A 14953-nucleotide genomic window follows, 5' to 3' on the forward strand; every position below is an offset into this window, starting at 1 on the left:
TCCTACATGTATTTTAATAATGCATTCTCTACAGCGTATTGAAATACCTCTGAATCCCGAGATATTTAACGTGATCGGATTCACCCCCACATTCCCTGTCAGTTCCTCCTCATTTTTTATACAAGTTTTGCTATAACATTAACCTTGGATAAATTGCAAAAATCTATCTTTCGGCTAATTATTGCGTTAAATTTCTTTCACCATAATATCAAGAACTGTTACAAATATTCATTTTATTAAATTTTATTTTAGAAAATAAACATTTAATTAGCAAAACAACGAAAATTCGATCGAATTGGAATTGAAAATCTGTAAATTTAAAACAAAAATGTAAGGCAAAGTTTTATAAAACTCTAAGTTAAAAGAGCCCTTGACGTTATAGTAATATAGTAATATACGTACTATTTATGGCTTTTGCCATCAAATTTTTTTATATTTCTTGGAACTACTTAATAATTTAAATTTAAATATTTCCTTCATAATCTTGACACCTTCAAAGTTTTCAAGGATTTGTTAAGAAAATGAGTAAGCAACATTTGCAATATAAACGACAACTGATTTGCCGCCGTATTGTTGATTTTTTTTTCTAGCAAGGGCAGTGAAGAATAAAAACTTACTTTTTCTGGGAACAACCTTACCGAAAATAAAAAATGTCAAGCAGTAAAACCTTCAAAACTGACCAAATTCAAAAGTCACAAAGTGATCCGTACAATTTATATTTATTGCACTGCTAATGAACGAATTTCTTCTGCTTCAGTGCGTCAACCATTCCTTTGCGAGTTGTGTACTAAATATACCAATACCAATGAAATATACTAATAATAAGCGCATAGAAATCGCTTTAATAATAATTCAAATAAGCGTTCTATCTAAGCGGGCGCATGGTGTTTTAAGTAACTGAATTCGCCTAATGTTTCGTAGTTTCTGAACGAAGGTGTGTCGACAATGTCAAGAATTCGACGCTTAATAATTAAACATTCCTAGTCACCGCCAATGCCAGTGACTGACAATGACAATATCAACGCTATAGCGTCCTTAAGCAACAACAAAATCAAAGTAAATAAAGGGAAGACCGGTGAAATTTTCGAGAAAAATTCAAATCGGTTATCATCCTTCAATTACTGTAAAATAATACAAGTGTGTGAAAAGAATATTCTATAATGTCTATCGGCGTTCCAATTAAAGTTCTTCATGAAGCTGAAGGCCATATAATTACCTGTGAAACAGTTAGCGGCGAAGTTTACAGAGGAAAGCTTGTTGAAGCTGAAGATAACATGAATTGCCAAATGAGTCAGGTTACTATTACCTATAGAGATGGCAGAGCGGCTCAACTGGAGAATGTATACATTAGAGGATCAAAAGTTCGGTTCCTTATATTGCCTGATATGTTGAAAAATGCCCCAATGTTTAAGAAGCAAACCAAAGCTGGGGTAGCAGGTAGAGGGAAGTCTGGTATACTACGGGCTCAAGGTAAAATTAAAAGTGTCTTTGCAGAATTTACTTATTATATGACTTATGTAGTATATTACAAATTAAGAGGTAAAATATTTCACTACTGTTAAGAATTTTTAGTTTACCAATACTGGATTGTGTATTATTTTGTTTACAACCATAACAATTATTTATAATTTTTGAGGAATTTTTGGGAAAAAAATTGTAAAGGTGAATAAATAAACCTCAGAAATCCATTGAAATTAGTTCCTTATCAAAAAAAAATAATTTGAGTTATAAAATTGCTTTAACAACTTACTTTTCAAAAACAAAATAAACAAATCAGACTATAGACATTGTGGGAAGTGTGAGATCAGTATATAGAGGGAATTTTTTTTTTTTTTTTCATTTTGAGATTTGAGACAGAGCAACCAAGCAACTTAATGCTAACTTTGATAGGTGAATGCAAACAAAAATTAAAAATAAATATCCTTTTCTTTAGTTGCAAGAGGCAGAGGAAGAGGTGGTGGTCCCCCTGTTAGAGGCCGAGGAAATGCTCCTTGGCAAAATCAGCAAGTTGGTGGTAGAGGAAGATAATTTTATTTAGTTGTTCATCAATTTATTACATGTAAATATGTGTCAGTTCTAAACATAAGTACATACATTTTATCAATCAGTACTTCTGGATCTAGTACTATTTTGAAAGTTATGTTATTTATAGAATTTAGATTTAATTTCCATTTAAATTATCATTTGAATTAAAAGAATGGTAATGATAAATTCCCTGATGTGTTGTGTGTTTTGTTCATCATTGATTTTTCTCAATGATATCTTGATTTCTTCTTTTCATACTATGGTAAATAAATGTTTATTTCTCTGGCTATTTATTAATCTTATTCTTCCATGTATCAAAGATAATTAGATCGGGCAGTTTCCTTCGCAATGGGTTTATTGACGTGAAAAACCAGAACTACGTCTGTTGTGGTTCTCCTGGTAGAATCCAAAAATAAAATGTTAAACTACTGAATAAAATTTTTGAAGCATTTGCAAATATCTCTGTTACTTTTGGACGATCTGAAAAACGTTAAATGCAGAACTGTCAAAAGTTATATAACACATTTTTTCCTGTGCATTTTAGATACATTATTATATACGGTGTCCTAATTCTGTTTAGATGTCACATATCACTGTATAGTTTACGCGTTAGTTCATAACACGTTTAACTTTTTTGTTTGAAGATTGTAAAAAATTATGTTAAATATAAAAGTTGTGGGGCACATTTTCAAATTGAGATAATTTCATCAGTTTTCGATATACAGTCAGGTGTACTTGAGAGCTATCTTTTACAGTGTAGTGGTTTTTCGAGCGATTTAAGAAGTAAAATGGTAAAAGATGGATGAAAACTGATTACACATTCTTGAGCTCAGTTTCCACCAGAACATTTTTCGACACCTTGTGTGGGGTAGTGCACTTTTAATGGATTTGTAAGGTCTAGGCAAAAATTGTTTCTTGTAAAGTTTTTTCTAGTTGTCATAAATCTATTAAAAGTGTTACTCTGTACATTAAAAAAAAAAGAAGGAAGAATTGTTTCAGTTTCTTTTATTGAACAACAAAATTCAAAAAGAGATTTCGTATTTCTTAGTTTTAGCCTTAAATAGTTCTATTAAATAACATTTAACCAATAAAAACATGATTTTTTTTACAATTTTCACATTTAATTTTAATTAATATATAACTATATAGGGTAATTTTTAACTTTGAAATCATCTTCTGCCAAGAATGAAAAGAATTTCCTAGAAAACAGTTTGTAAACTTCAACAATATGTTCAACGGTACCATGCGTAGAGTATACAGTTTCAACGTCATTTTGTGGTTTTGTTGAATCATTTTATCAGTAATAAACGGATTATATTTGGAAAACATGCCAAGCAAATATTCTTATTTAATTTATTTTAGGTTTTTTTCCTGCTAGAGGGAAATTCTTAATTAAAAATCACCCTGTATTCATTTTTCATAGTTAATTAATTATTCACCTACATTATAGATATCGTGAGTGGGGGTGAAATTGATCTTATGAAGTGAGTTTGATGGCAATATTCAATTCGAACTTATTTGAATGTAGCGCCTAGTATAACAAATTCTTTAAAGTGACTCCTCTAAATCTTAGGCATTAATCTCATAGGTAATGATCTCTGTATGCTGGATGCACCTGTAAGTTTTTTTCCAGTGGAATTATAATTTAAGTGGTAAGTACGTTTACATGAACTAAGTATCTTAATTTTTTTTAATAATTTTAATGTTATTTTAATGGACCAACATCAGCATTTTAATCTAGAATTTTAACAAAATCTTATAAAAGCTGTTAACTCGTTAGGGCAGCCGGTAACGTTACAAATTCTATTCTGGCATGGAGTGAAATTGATCACAATATCAAAGTCAAATGGATCAAAATAACAATGGTACATTAGACAACAACGATAAAACTACTGCGTTTTAATCTGTTTTGTTATGAGTTGTCTTTAGAATTGTTATTATAAGTTATTTTTATTATATGATATTACAGAGGTAGCTTTGAAACAAATTATTAATGAAAATTGAAGTCTTTAAAAAGCCTCCGAGTATTTTTTAGATTCCTTATAATAACCAGTACTGTGGAAGCTATATTGTATCCAGCAGTGGACAAGCCAACGCTGATTGAATTTGCAAATACAGATGAACTCTTGAATTTTGTATTAAAAAAATCACCAATTTGGGCAAATGGCAAAACATTTTCTGGAGAGCCTGGTGGAAAGAAATATTCTTGTTAGAAACGTGATTCAAATGATAAGTAAATTAAATAATCAAGACAAAATGTAACAGTACCACATTCAGATGATTAGATTGATGATGTACAAGATGGATCCTCAGTATTATAACACAAAAAAATACAGATTATTTTTGATAAATAAAGATAAGATCAAGAAACTTTTGTTTCAATTAGAGCAATTGGTAGTATTGGTAAAGCAGTGATTTAATTAGTGTTGGACATAAAGAAAGTAAAATGATTATCATCAATTTCAACCCATTTCACACAACACTCTTCCAATGTTCCATTTACCTTACATAATTAGTATTTTTCTATAATAGACATTATTTTTTCAAAATTTTTAACATTTCTTTATTTTGTTTCTGCACCATAATATCAGCATTCTCTGCTTTGTATGTTATGGTATCTAATAAATCATTTTGAGAGTCTATTTCTTCACCAAGTCCTGCTGCAAGTCCTTTTAGCCTACAAATAAAAATGTAAATTTCAATTTCCTACATCTAAAATTGGAAAAGAAATTAGGCATATACCTGGTTATGTTAGAGGACATTTCTGCTAAATTTGCATCTAATCTTGCACTAAAATCCTTACTGCCTGAGCCTGCTGAATTGAATTCTTGGATAGGTGGAATGTTGTAGTCATTACCCCTTAATCTGGTTACTGGATGTTCATCATAGCGATCATAAGTTTGTAATTTTTCCTGAAGATTTGGATTTGAGGTAGATTCCTAAATGTTTAATTAATTGATTGATCATTTAATTTAACACATCTTATTAGTATCTACCTTGACAGTACTAGGAGTGGAACTTGACGTTGTAGGACTCTTATCATTCCTTCCAGACATATAATTCTTCAGGCTACTGAACACTGATTTAATTCCATTAATATGCTTTTGAGAAAATCTCAAGGTGTTATTAATATCATCTAGTTGTTTATCAGTTTTCTCCAGTTTTTCTCGTTGTCTCATTAACTCCTCAGCAGTAGCAATGCCAATTTGTTCAGAATCTCTTAATATCCCCAAACTTTGTTCAGTACTTCTTATAGTGCTTTCTTCTATTTGACGTCTGCATTCTTGAAAACTTTGTACCTGCAGATTAGTTAACATCATTACCACACAAAATATATGACTTTTGAGGTATTACCTGTGCATCGAAATTGTTCTGTGTATTGGGTGGAGGTCTTCTAGAGTTTTTTAAGAAGGTTTCATCGTCAATTTCTTCATCATATACATCATCAAAGGGGTTTGTTGATGTGATGTACCTGTGATCTGACATGTTTTACTTAGTGGTAATTGTGAATTCTTTGTTGTTGAATTAGACACAGTAATAAATGAATAAGAGAAACAAAACAAATTTAGTAAATTCAGATTGTGGATAACGTTAATTAGTAATTGCGGTAGAAAAATTTATTTATTGCAATACAAAAATGAATATTATGCATAGCAATGACATATGGCTCATTTTGGCATTGACACTGACAAGTATTCAAAATAATCAAATGTAGCCAAATCACACCTTATGGTCAACTTGCTTTGCAAAATCAAGGCCCTGATTTAATAGAAACATGAGAAAATGAGGGTAAAATTTTTTGCAACGCTGATTGGTCAAAAAAATTCATTCTCACTACCACCTGTTCCTATTGAATTTGGTTTCAAATCCTTAATGGAATTCAAGGGGTTCTATTGAATCAAACTCCAAGTACCTGATATGTTTATAATGGTACTATATAATCAGGGGCCAGGAGCCCGATTTTATAAGAAAGAGTGAAAATCAAAATTCTGTCCGTTGAAATTGTCGAATTACATTTTGTGACCACTCAATATTGTTAAAAATTGTATTTTCACCTTTAACCAGAACCGACCGATTTCCATTGAAAACTATTAAGCTGAGTTGACTAAACGGTCACAGTTTTCATTTTTTACAGAATCAGCTCATGCAAAAGGTTCAAATCTCTAGTTCTTCTCTTCAATACTAAGACATACTAATGGTTTTGTTTTTTACATTCGCCACTGAGTCTAAGCAATAAAGTCACAAAAATTTGGTTCTTAATGGCTGAATTTTTGCACCTACACTGGAGCGTTCTTTATCACATCTTTAATAGAACCGATTATGTCTTCTATTTGTAGTGTATCTTAATTTAAAGCAGTCTGATGAATTTTTTTGCGTTAGTGCTACAACCAGTACAAAAAACTATAAATTTATTTAAGTAATACACAAAAATTTAATGATAAAATCGGAATCGAATTACGCATATTTAGATTTTCCGCCATGAAATTTACTCCTTTCGAGATCCTGCGCCACAGGATGTAACCAGCACCTCTGTCGGTTGAATTTCTAAGTTTTAGTTTGCCAACTTCAATTTTTTTCCACAGTACTGTCTGTGGTTTGCCATGTTGGGTGCAGTAGGAAGAGCCGCCAGCCTTTTGGCTGGCAAAACCGCCGAAAAAGTAGGACAGGAATCCGTAAAAGTTGCAGTATGTTACAGCCAACAAAGTGAGTAAACAAATTTCCTGAAAGTTCCCAGAATTTTCCTCCATTTCCTCGTGAAAAGTCATTATCCGGCAAGTGGAAGTTATTACGTAAAGCAAGACATTTTGCCCTTTAATTTCTAATTTAAGGCTCTATATAAAAACTATACCACATGTTTATGCTGTTTTATATAAAGTATAAACACATTTAATATGTTTTTAGCATTAATATCTATCTAGGAAAGGTATTACATAACCGTTTTCCTCGCCATTTTGAAAGTTATATAAAGTGGAGTTTTGAACCCATTTGAGCAAAAAATATATATTGCTACTGGCACAATAGTCCTACATTCATTTTGAGCAGCTATTTAAGAATTCTACTATTCTATCCTTATATTTGACCTTTGCTTGAAACTTTGCATTTAACAGGCTCAAAATACTAAAGATACTTTATCTTCTCATTAAGTCGATCATTGTTGTTATTGCCTTTCCAAGACTTGTTGCACTAGTATAGGCAAAGGAACCTAAATATTTTCCACTTAAAATTTTTTATTATTAATCTCACACCCAATTCAAATCTTAGTCTATTAATACTCTATTATTCTTCAGACAGGAACTTTGCTGCCAAGGCTGCTGCAGGCCAGGCTAAAGGCAAAGTTGTTGCTGTTATTGGTGCTGTTGTAGATGTACAATTTGAAGACAACTTGCCACCAATTCTTAATGCCTTGGAAGTTTCCAATCGCAGTCCCAGGTTGGTTCTTGAGGTAATTATGAACATATATTTGTTGTAAATATTCTCTATTTCACTGTGTTTTGCAAGGCTCAGGGTTGAAAGACTGCTGAATAGTTTTTCAATTAAAAAGTCCTGCTATATCAATGTCAACCACATAGTTTTGTCTGATTTTTATTTCATGGAAAATTGGGTCCAACTATGTTGTTACAAATATTTTTATTTAATTAAATATTTAAAAAACAAATAAATTTCATTTAATATTTCACAAATTAATACATTCACTACCAAGCTCAACTCTCACCACATTGTGTGTGTTCTGTTTTGGTGGAAAATTTCCTAAGAGCATTATATATGTATATATATGCTAGTTTATGTTCAAACACAAATATTTTGATATGTATGATGGTTCAATAATTTTCTGATCCATAATAAAATGACCTAAACAGCACAGGCTGTGTTATATAACTTATCATGAAGATGGGAACTTGCCAAACATATTATGGTCATATTTGATTTTTTTTTAATTTTACTTCTGGTGACCAATGAGAAATTTAATGTGCCTCTTTCTAATATTTTACCTGTTTTCATTTAATTTTGTTGGTAATTTCTGCCCATGGCATAGTTGGCACAATGCAAATGGTCGAGGTGGGAAAAGATTTGAATATTTATTCACATGGATAGGTGGCCCAACATTTGGGAGAAAACACTGTGCGTACTATTGCCATGGATGGTACTGAGGGTCTTATCAGAGGTCAAGGAGTTCTGGACACTGGATATCCAATCCGTATTCCTGTTGGTGAGTATTATAATAAACTTGATGAATAACTATTATCAAAATTAGTATTTAATTAGACTGCTAAAAGAAAAAAATTTTAATGACCTCGCCCCCAACGTTTCTGAACGTTACATCTGATGATTGTTGCTTATTATTTTGAATAAATAGGTGCTGAAACCCTGGGTCGCATCATGAACGTTATTGGCGAACCCATTGACGAAAGGGGTCCCATTCCAACTGATAAACTAGCTCCCATTCACGCTGAAGCCCCTGAATTTGTAGAAATGAGCGTCGAGCAAGAGATTTTGGTTACTGGCATTAAGGTTCGTTAAAAAAACCTCTTCCATGGTGAAAGTATTAAAGACTATTATATAAAACAGGTCGTAGATCTTTTGGCACCTTATGCCAAGGGAGGCAAAATCGGTCTTTTTGGAGGAGCTGGTGTAGGCAAAACCGTATTGATTATGGAACTGATCAACAACGTTGCTAAAGCTCACGGTGGTTATTCTGTCTTTGCCGGTGTGGGAGAACGTACCCGTGAAGGTATTGTTAATATTTTTAATAATGTTTCTATTTTTTTTTTGTTAATGTATGTATTAGGTAACGACTTGTATCATGAAATGATTGAATCTGGAGTCATTTCACTAAAAGATAAGACTTCTAAGGTGGCACTCGTTTACGGACAAATGAACGAACCCCCAGGCGCTCGTGCCCGTGTTGCTTTGACCGGATTAACCGTCGCTGAATATTTCCGTGACCAGGAAGGACAAGATGTGCTGCTTTTCATTGACAATATCTTCAGGTTTGTATCTATTCAGGTATTTTATTTAAAGTGTGTTCCCCCTGTCTTGGTAATAGTGCGATTACAAAGGAAAACGTCCTGTATACCCCGCTCACAAATCTAATTAGCCTTTATTTGTCTTTTATCTATAACTCAAAATAGAAATATCAGTAAACACTTTATATTTACATGAACTATGCATAATTTATAATTATTTATATTAGATTCACCCAAGCTGGTTCTGAGGTGTCCGCTTTGTTGGGTCGTATCCCTTCTGCTGTAGGTTACCAACCCACTTTGGCTACTGACATGGGTAGCATGCAGGAAAGAATTACCACTACCAAAAAAGGATCTATTACCTCAGTGCAGGTAGGTCAAAGCTTTTTCTAGCGGGTACGTGTGTAAAATAGGAGATTAAATGCAAATTAAAAAAAATTATATATTACAAAATATCAATCAACCTGAAGACATAATGTAATATATCTACGAAACGTTGGCAGCTCTGTAAAAGTTATTTTTCCGTTTTTAATCTAAATCAAAACCAAAAGAAAAAAAACATTCCGCGTTAAGACCATAGATCGCTATAAATAATAACTGTAAAAAGGGATGAATCATTTTCAGGCCATCTATGTGCCTGCTGATGACTTGACTGACCCTGCCCCTGCGACGACATTCGCTCACTTGGACGCCACTACCGTATTGTCTCGTGCCATCGCCGAATTGGGTATTTACCCCGCTGTAGATCCTTTGGATTCCACCTCTCGTATTATGGACCCCAACATTATTGGACAGGAGCATTACAATGTTGCTCGTGGTGTCCAGAAGATTTTGCAAGATTATAAATCTCTGCAGGTATACGAATCTTATTTAACTGCAATACAACTTTATAGGAAATTTTGCAACATAGTTCTAACAAGGTTGTGTAATTCAAGGATATCATTGCTATATTGGGAATGGATGAATTGTCTGAAGATGACAAGTTGACTGTAGCTCGCGCCCGTAAAATTCAACGTTTCCTGTCGCAGCCTTTCCAAGTCGCTGAAGTTTTCACTGGTCATGCTGGCAAACTTGTGCCCCTCGAGCAAACCATTAAGGTATAAAAGCGATCATTGCGTTTGTTGACGTTACGTACATTTTGATTTTAAAAACCTAATTCGATATGTGTGTATGTTAAAGCGGTAACTTTTGATTTTGTCTTTCAGGGATTCCAACAAATCTTGGGCGGTGAATACGACCACCTCCCCGAAGTAGCATTCTATATGGTGGGTCCCATTGAGGAAGTGGTACAGAAAGCTGAGAAACTAGCTGAATCCTCTTAAGTCACATAATATTAAGTGAATTATTTGGTTTAAATTGTAATTTATAGAAGTCGTTTTCTTTTCTCTCAGATCAACTGAAATTCGTAAGCCCAAATAGAACATTATTTAAAAAATGTCTTTTTTATATGTTTTAAAATGTTGTCTCAACACCGCGTGGTGTTAGATTTGTTGTATTTACGTAAATATTAATTACTGCAAAAATACACTTTTACGTTCCTTTACAGTGGTTTTAATTTTGATTATGTTGGAAATATGGACGTTTTTAACACTTTTCATTATATCTTAAAATGTGCTTCTCAATTTATTCATTGAAGTCTTAATCATAAATGGGAGACGTTCTGTGGGTAACCAAATATAACACGAAACCACTAACGCCCTAGGCACAGGAATCTGTGTGCTACAATGTAGAATTTCTTAATGTTACAATGTAAATAAATTAACGACGCTGTTATTTATGATTTATCATAACTTGTTGGAACACATTATATAACAATCTACGGATTTGTACGCTTTGCAGTTGAATTCATTTTGAGCTTACTGCATAAAGGGGTGTTTTACTTTGCAAGACCTAGGTCAATTCAATCATGAAAGTGGTATTATTTTGATTGCCACTTTGCATTTGTCAGTCTGCAGTTCTACTGACTACTTTCTTTAGCCTGAGATATCAGTAAAGCATATATTTTTCTGTTCTTTGATTCCATTTAACAGTACTTTCAATTGTGAAATATGCCTCTTTTATACCTTAAGTTAAAGAGTAATTTACTTGAAAGGGAACGAAAATTTTATTATTATTGAAAATACAATGTTTGGATTTTAACATTTTTAATTAGATATTTTTCCAGTAACATACTACACCTTAATTTGATAATTTTAAACTCATGAAGAGAAAAGAATATTTTAGATATTCTTTATGAACGTTTTAAACCTGTTAGGTATTGGTATCAGGCATGCCTGAAAAAGCAATCAGATAATCTAAATCTTATCGTCAGGTATAGGTACCTACCCAAAAAACATCATTGTTTCCATAGCTCAGTACACATCTATACATACTTAGAGTATCTACTAGACCTAAGAAGTAAATAAAAATAAAACTTATAAATATATAATATACGTGTTCACGACATAACGCCAAACTTTAAACTGAATTCGTGTATTATAATATGGTTTATTTTTATTATAAGTATAGTTACAGAAATCAAAATCGAATCTATACTAAATACGTAAAAATTTGATGTCCAAAGAATGCACGAAATTTTGAATAGCCAATTCTAGTACTGTCGAGAATTCATTGTTCCTCTTTGTTGTTTCCATATACGTTTTCGTCGGAATAAGCAATGTACAGGAAGAAATCTTCTTCATGGTGTTCCTAAAAATATTTGCATAGATGTTACTCAATTATTATTCAACCTATGATTTCGTAAGAAAGCAGTGTCCTAATAATGCTTGGTATATTGAACGTTACAATCCCTCTACTAATAAATCGTTTTAAAGAAAAACAAAATAACATACTTCACATCCATTCAATACATATTAACAGAAAATAATAATTATTAGTTGTAAATCCGTTCAACACGTCCACAAGGTTTGATTACAGTACTCGTTTATACTTTCTACACTCAGTTCTTAACGCCACCTCATTCACAAAACCTTGCATTGTAGTAACAAGCCTTGACATTGGCAGGCATCATTATGATTTTTTAAGCCTAAAGGTTCAGATTTTCCGACATTATCGCCTTCCACATTCATGGTTTGCGGACTCAAATGTCACCTTTTGCTTTAATTGTGTGAATCACCCACGGGAGATTTAATATAGTATAGAATCCACCGCGAATTTTCTCTGATAACAGATCAGGTTTGATATGTCGTTTGGAATTACTTAAAAAATATTACGTGTGGAGTGTTCGTATTTTACGAAGTCAAAAGTTCTGGTATACTTAGGTACTACGCTAAAAAGAAACCAAGCTCGAGAAGCCAACACTTAGCTTGCAAAACCAAACGTTCCATATTACATTAAAAAACCCTTCAACATAACGTATTTCGTTATATATAACATATTTTTCATAACACCAGAAAACATCAGAAAGCAGTCCCTTGCGATAAGTAGGATAAGGAAGACCATAAAAGATTAAAATAAGAAGATGAAGCGAGTAAACACCCAAGAACGGACACACACAAAAAAATTTAACTACTAATATTGCTTGATTAACTCCAATAGATAACTTCTGAAAAAATCTAATTAAAGGATTTTCTCTTATTCACACATTTGATACAGTACATCAATTTAAAATTTACGGTTAATGTTTCACTGTGCCCTTTGTATTGGGGCACTGCTTTCCTACAAAACTTTTAACTAGCTCAAAAACACATTTTACAAATTTTTTTAAAATAATAAAAAAAATAAAACTATATTGGAATAACGTAAAACGAAACAAAAACAATGTTTCCATATCGGTTTTGAATAAATGCTTTAAAATTATTTGATGCAGGACATTATTTACTTATGCGTAATGAAATGAGTCATACCCTGGTTAGAATACATCGATAAAAACGTGACTATTCTTAAAATTTAATACAATTTTTTTTTTATCTATGCAGACACCTAAAATGATAAAAATCATTAAAACTTCAATTAAATTTAAAAACTTTTGAAATAGGATTTTATATTACATCCATTACTTACATCATATATTTTTTTAAGTCTTACTGTATATTCAAACTTCTATAATCACAACATTAAAATTTAAACAACCTACCTGATATAAGGATCCCATAGTGGCAGATGTAGGTGGGATTACATTGTTAACAAAGAAGAAAAGAGCATCTTCAGGTCTAAGATGGATCCTCTTCCTAATCAAGAAGTAGAACTGACCCACAGTTAAGTCAGAGGGGACTAGATATTTCTTTTTGTCAACATCCCCAATCTTAGCTTGAGGTGCTCTTTCAACTATAACCTGAGAATGAAAACAAAAGTAACATTTCTTGGTTGGATCATATCAAATACAACAATATCGTCAATGAGTGTTGGTTTATATCTGTATTATGTTTGCAATCTTGTTGACAAAATATTAATAAATCAAATTATATAGGTATAATGCAAAAATGTGTATAAACAATGCACAAAAGGAGAAAATCTAACATAATAGTATTTTAAAATATTCTTGTTTAAGGAGGCCGTTAAACCACGCGAAACATATTACGAATTATTACGTAATACTTTTTATATTACAAGTGTAACAATATTATAGCTAATGAACGTTCTTAGAAATCAGAATGTATTATGAATTTGTCAAAATATTTAAATGCCAGAATTGAAAAGACTACATATTGCCCTGTGAACCCTACATGAATAATAAAGTACATTTTGCGTTATGCACGCTGTAGCTTCCAACTTAGAAATACAGATACATATGAAAGATGGCTGTAGTAAAGTTTTTAAAGACCATTTAACATTTCAGATATTCAAATAGTTCTGACTGTTGAATTTTTGGTTTTTTTTTTAATGGAAAAAATACACTGTAAATATTGGGTGGATTGTCCATTGAGTACTACTGGAGAGTTGCAAGGAACTTTATGTTAAAGTGTGATGTGGTCATCTTATCCATTCTTCTATAATATTTTATTTTTCAACATACATTGATATTAAAAACAAAAATGTCCAATGTAAGAATGATCTTAACACTATTACCAGATCTCCCAAAAAAAACACTTTGAGGGATCCTGGTGACATCATTGTAAATTCATAAAACAATGAAATATAAGCAACTAAATCAGGGAGCATAATGCCAATAAGAGTAACAAAGTTTATAAATTCAGCTTAACATTTAAGATAAGTTCTTGGTATGAAGTATTATTTTTCTTGTTGCAAGAACTTTTTATCTTGTTTCTTGTGAAAAACATAGACTGTACTGTGACTTAGATGATCTTTTAAGTACTCCATCTTAGGTGTCCTGCTGGAACCATTGTTTTAAAGGGTGATATGGGCATCCTATCCACCCTTGATCAATAATATACTATTTTATAACATAGACCGACACCAAAAACAATAATATCCAATATGAGAATGACCTTGACGCCATTACCAGATCCCCCCACAACGTAAAAACAATACATTTGCCAAATCAGTTCCATACGTCACAAACAGAACATCCAATTGGAAAACTAATTTGAATTTTCTATGCAAAGGAAAATTACGAAACATTAATAAGAGAATAGCACGAATTATTAAACATGGAAACACTATTTGTACAAATTCGTTGCGACATTTATCTAGGCAAGAGAGCTTATGCGCTATTCTCTCTTTGTTTGACAGGAGAAAATACATTCCAACTTACAGGGACTCTGTCTGGATACTTCCTACGGATTTTCTCTCCTTCAATTTTCCTCTTCTCGAAGGGAAACTCTTCTTTGTACACAAATCTCATTTTCACCGAAATTTTACGGTATTTAGCAGTTTTCTATCAAAATAGAAAACGATTGACGAATGATTGAACGATGTTTGCACTGGTGTCCTGCTTGTTGTGAAAAAAAGCAAAGCAAGTAATCGATTGGTCGTAGGGGGGGCGGAGGGCGGTATCGTGGGGAAATGGAATGGAAAGATGACAGCTGCCAATTCGGTTGGGTCGCGTTCACAAGGAAATTTCA

The 14953-nt window shown here is 32.3% G+C and overlaps 4 protein-coding genes across 4 annotated transcripts; 2 read left to right on the forward strand and 2 right to left on the reverse strand.

The window, feature by feature from the left end:
* The first annotated feature begins 1010 nt into the window (after positions 1-1010).
* On the forward strand, positions 1011-2314 carry SmD3 (small ribonucleoprotein particle protein SmD3). Its single transcript, XM_066297761.1, has 2 exons — positions 1011-1470; positions 1934-2314. Exons 1-2 carry the CDS (start codon positions 1161-1163, stop codon positions 2026-2028), a joined length of 405 nt encoding a protein of 134 aa, XP_066153858.1. The 5' UTR covers positions 1011-1160; the 3' UTR covers positions 2029-2314.
* A 699-nt stretch (positions 2315-3013) lies between these two features.
* Snap29 (Synaptosomal-associated protein 29kDa) lies at positions 3014-5716 on the reverse strand. The gene is made up of 4 exons (XM_066297757.1): positions 5380-5716; positions 5022-5324; positions 4768-4964; positions 3014-4702 (listed from the first exon to the last, which is right to left on the reverse strand). Exons 1-4 carry the CDS (start codon positions 5509-5511, stop codon positions 4561-4563), a joined length of 774 nt encoding a protein of 257 aa, XP_066153854.1. The 5' UTR covers positions 5512-5716; the 3' UTR covers positions 3014-4560.
* Positions 5717-6571: 855 nt separating this feature from the next.
* ATPsynbeta (ATP synthase, beta subunit) lies at positions 6572-10531 on the forward strand. The gene is made up of 10 exons (XM_066297746.1): positions 6572-6729; positions 7314-7468; positions 8119-8233; positions 8381-8535; positions 8593-8755; positions 8813-9014; positions 9218-9362; positions 9615-9845; positions 9926-10087; positions 10196-10531. The coding sequence occupies exons 1-10, from the start codon at positions 6627-6629 to the stop codon at positions 10310-10312; spliced, it is 1548 nt and encodes a 515-aa protein (XP_066153843.1). The 5' UTR covers positions 6572-6626; the 3' UTR covers positions 10313-10531.
* A 586-nt stretch (positions 10532-11117) lies between these two features.
* Atg8a (Autophagy-related 8a) lies at positions 11118-14848 on the reverse strand. The gene is made up of 3 exons (XM_066297762.1): positions 14644-14848; positions 13066-13263; positions 11118-11678 (listed from the first exon to the last, which is right to left on the reverse strand). The coding sequence occupies exons 1-3, from the start codon at positions 14731-14733 to the stop codon at positions 11598-11600; spliced, it is 369 nt and encodes a 122-aa protein (XP_066153859.1). The 5' UTR covers positions 14734-14848; the 3' UTR covers positions 11118-11597.
* Between the last annotated feature and the right edge of the window lie 105 nt (positions 14849-14953).

Source organism: Euwallacea fornicatus, chromosome 29 (assembly GCF_040115645.1).
Source record: "Euwallacea fornicatus isolate EFF26 chromosome 29, ASM4011564v1, whole genome shotgun sequence".
In the NCBI taxonomy this organism is placed as follows: domain Eukaryota; kingdom Metazoa; phylum Arthropoda; class Insecta; order Coleoptera; family Curculionidae; genus Euwallacea; species Euwallacea fornicatus.

Coding starts and splice junctions, on each gene's coding strand:
- SmD3 (XM_066297761.1), top strand. CDS start 1,161: ATGTCTATCGGCGTTCCAATTAAAGTTCTTCATGAAGCTGAAGGCCAT. Junction 1,471..1,933: donor TGGTATACTACGGGCTCAAG/GTAAAATTAAAA, acceptor CCTTTTCTTTAG/TTGCAAGAGGCAGAGGAAGA.
- Snap29 (XM_066297757.1), bottom strand. CDS start 5,511: ATGTCAGATCACAGGTACATCACATCAACAAACCCCTTTGATGATGTA. Junction 5,325..5,379: donor AGAACAATTTCGATGCACAG/GTAATACCTCAA, acceptor ACTAATCTGCAG/GTACAAAGTTTTCAAGAATG. Junction 4,965..5,021: donor CCACTCCTAGTACTGTCAAG/GTAGATACTAAT, acceptor TTAAACATTTAG/GAATCTACCTCAAATCCAAA.
- ATPsynbeta (XM_066297746.1), top strand. CDS start 6,627: ATGTTGGGTGCAGTAGGAAGAGCCGCCAGCCTTTTGGCTGGCAAAACC. Junction 6,730..7,313: donor AGTATGTTACAGCCAACAAA/GTGAGTAAACAA, acceptor ATTATTCTTCAG/ACAGGAACTTTGCTGCCAAG. Junction 9,846..9,925: donor AAGATTATAAATCTCTGCAG/GTATACGAATCT, acceptor GTGTAATTCAAG/GATATCATTGCTATATTGGG.
- Atg8a (XM_066297762.1), bottom strand. CDS start 14,733: ATGAGATTTGTGTACAAAGAAGAGTTTCCCTTCGAGAAGAGGAAAATT. Junction 13,264..14,643: donor AGTATCCAGACAGAGTCCCT/GTAAGTTGGAAT, acceptor TTTCATTCTCAG/GTTATAGTTGAAAGAGCACC. Junction 11,679..13,065: donor CTATGGGATCCTTATATCAG/GTAGGTTGTTTA, acceptor AAATATTTTTAG/GAACACCATGAAGAAGATTT.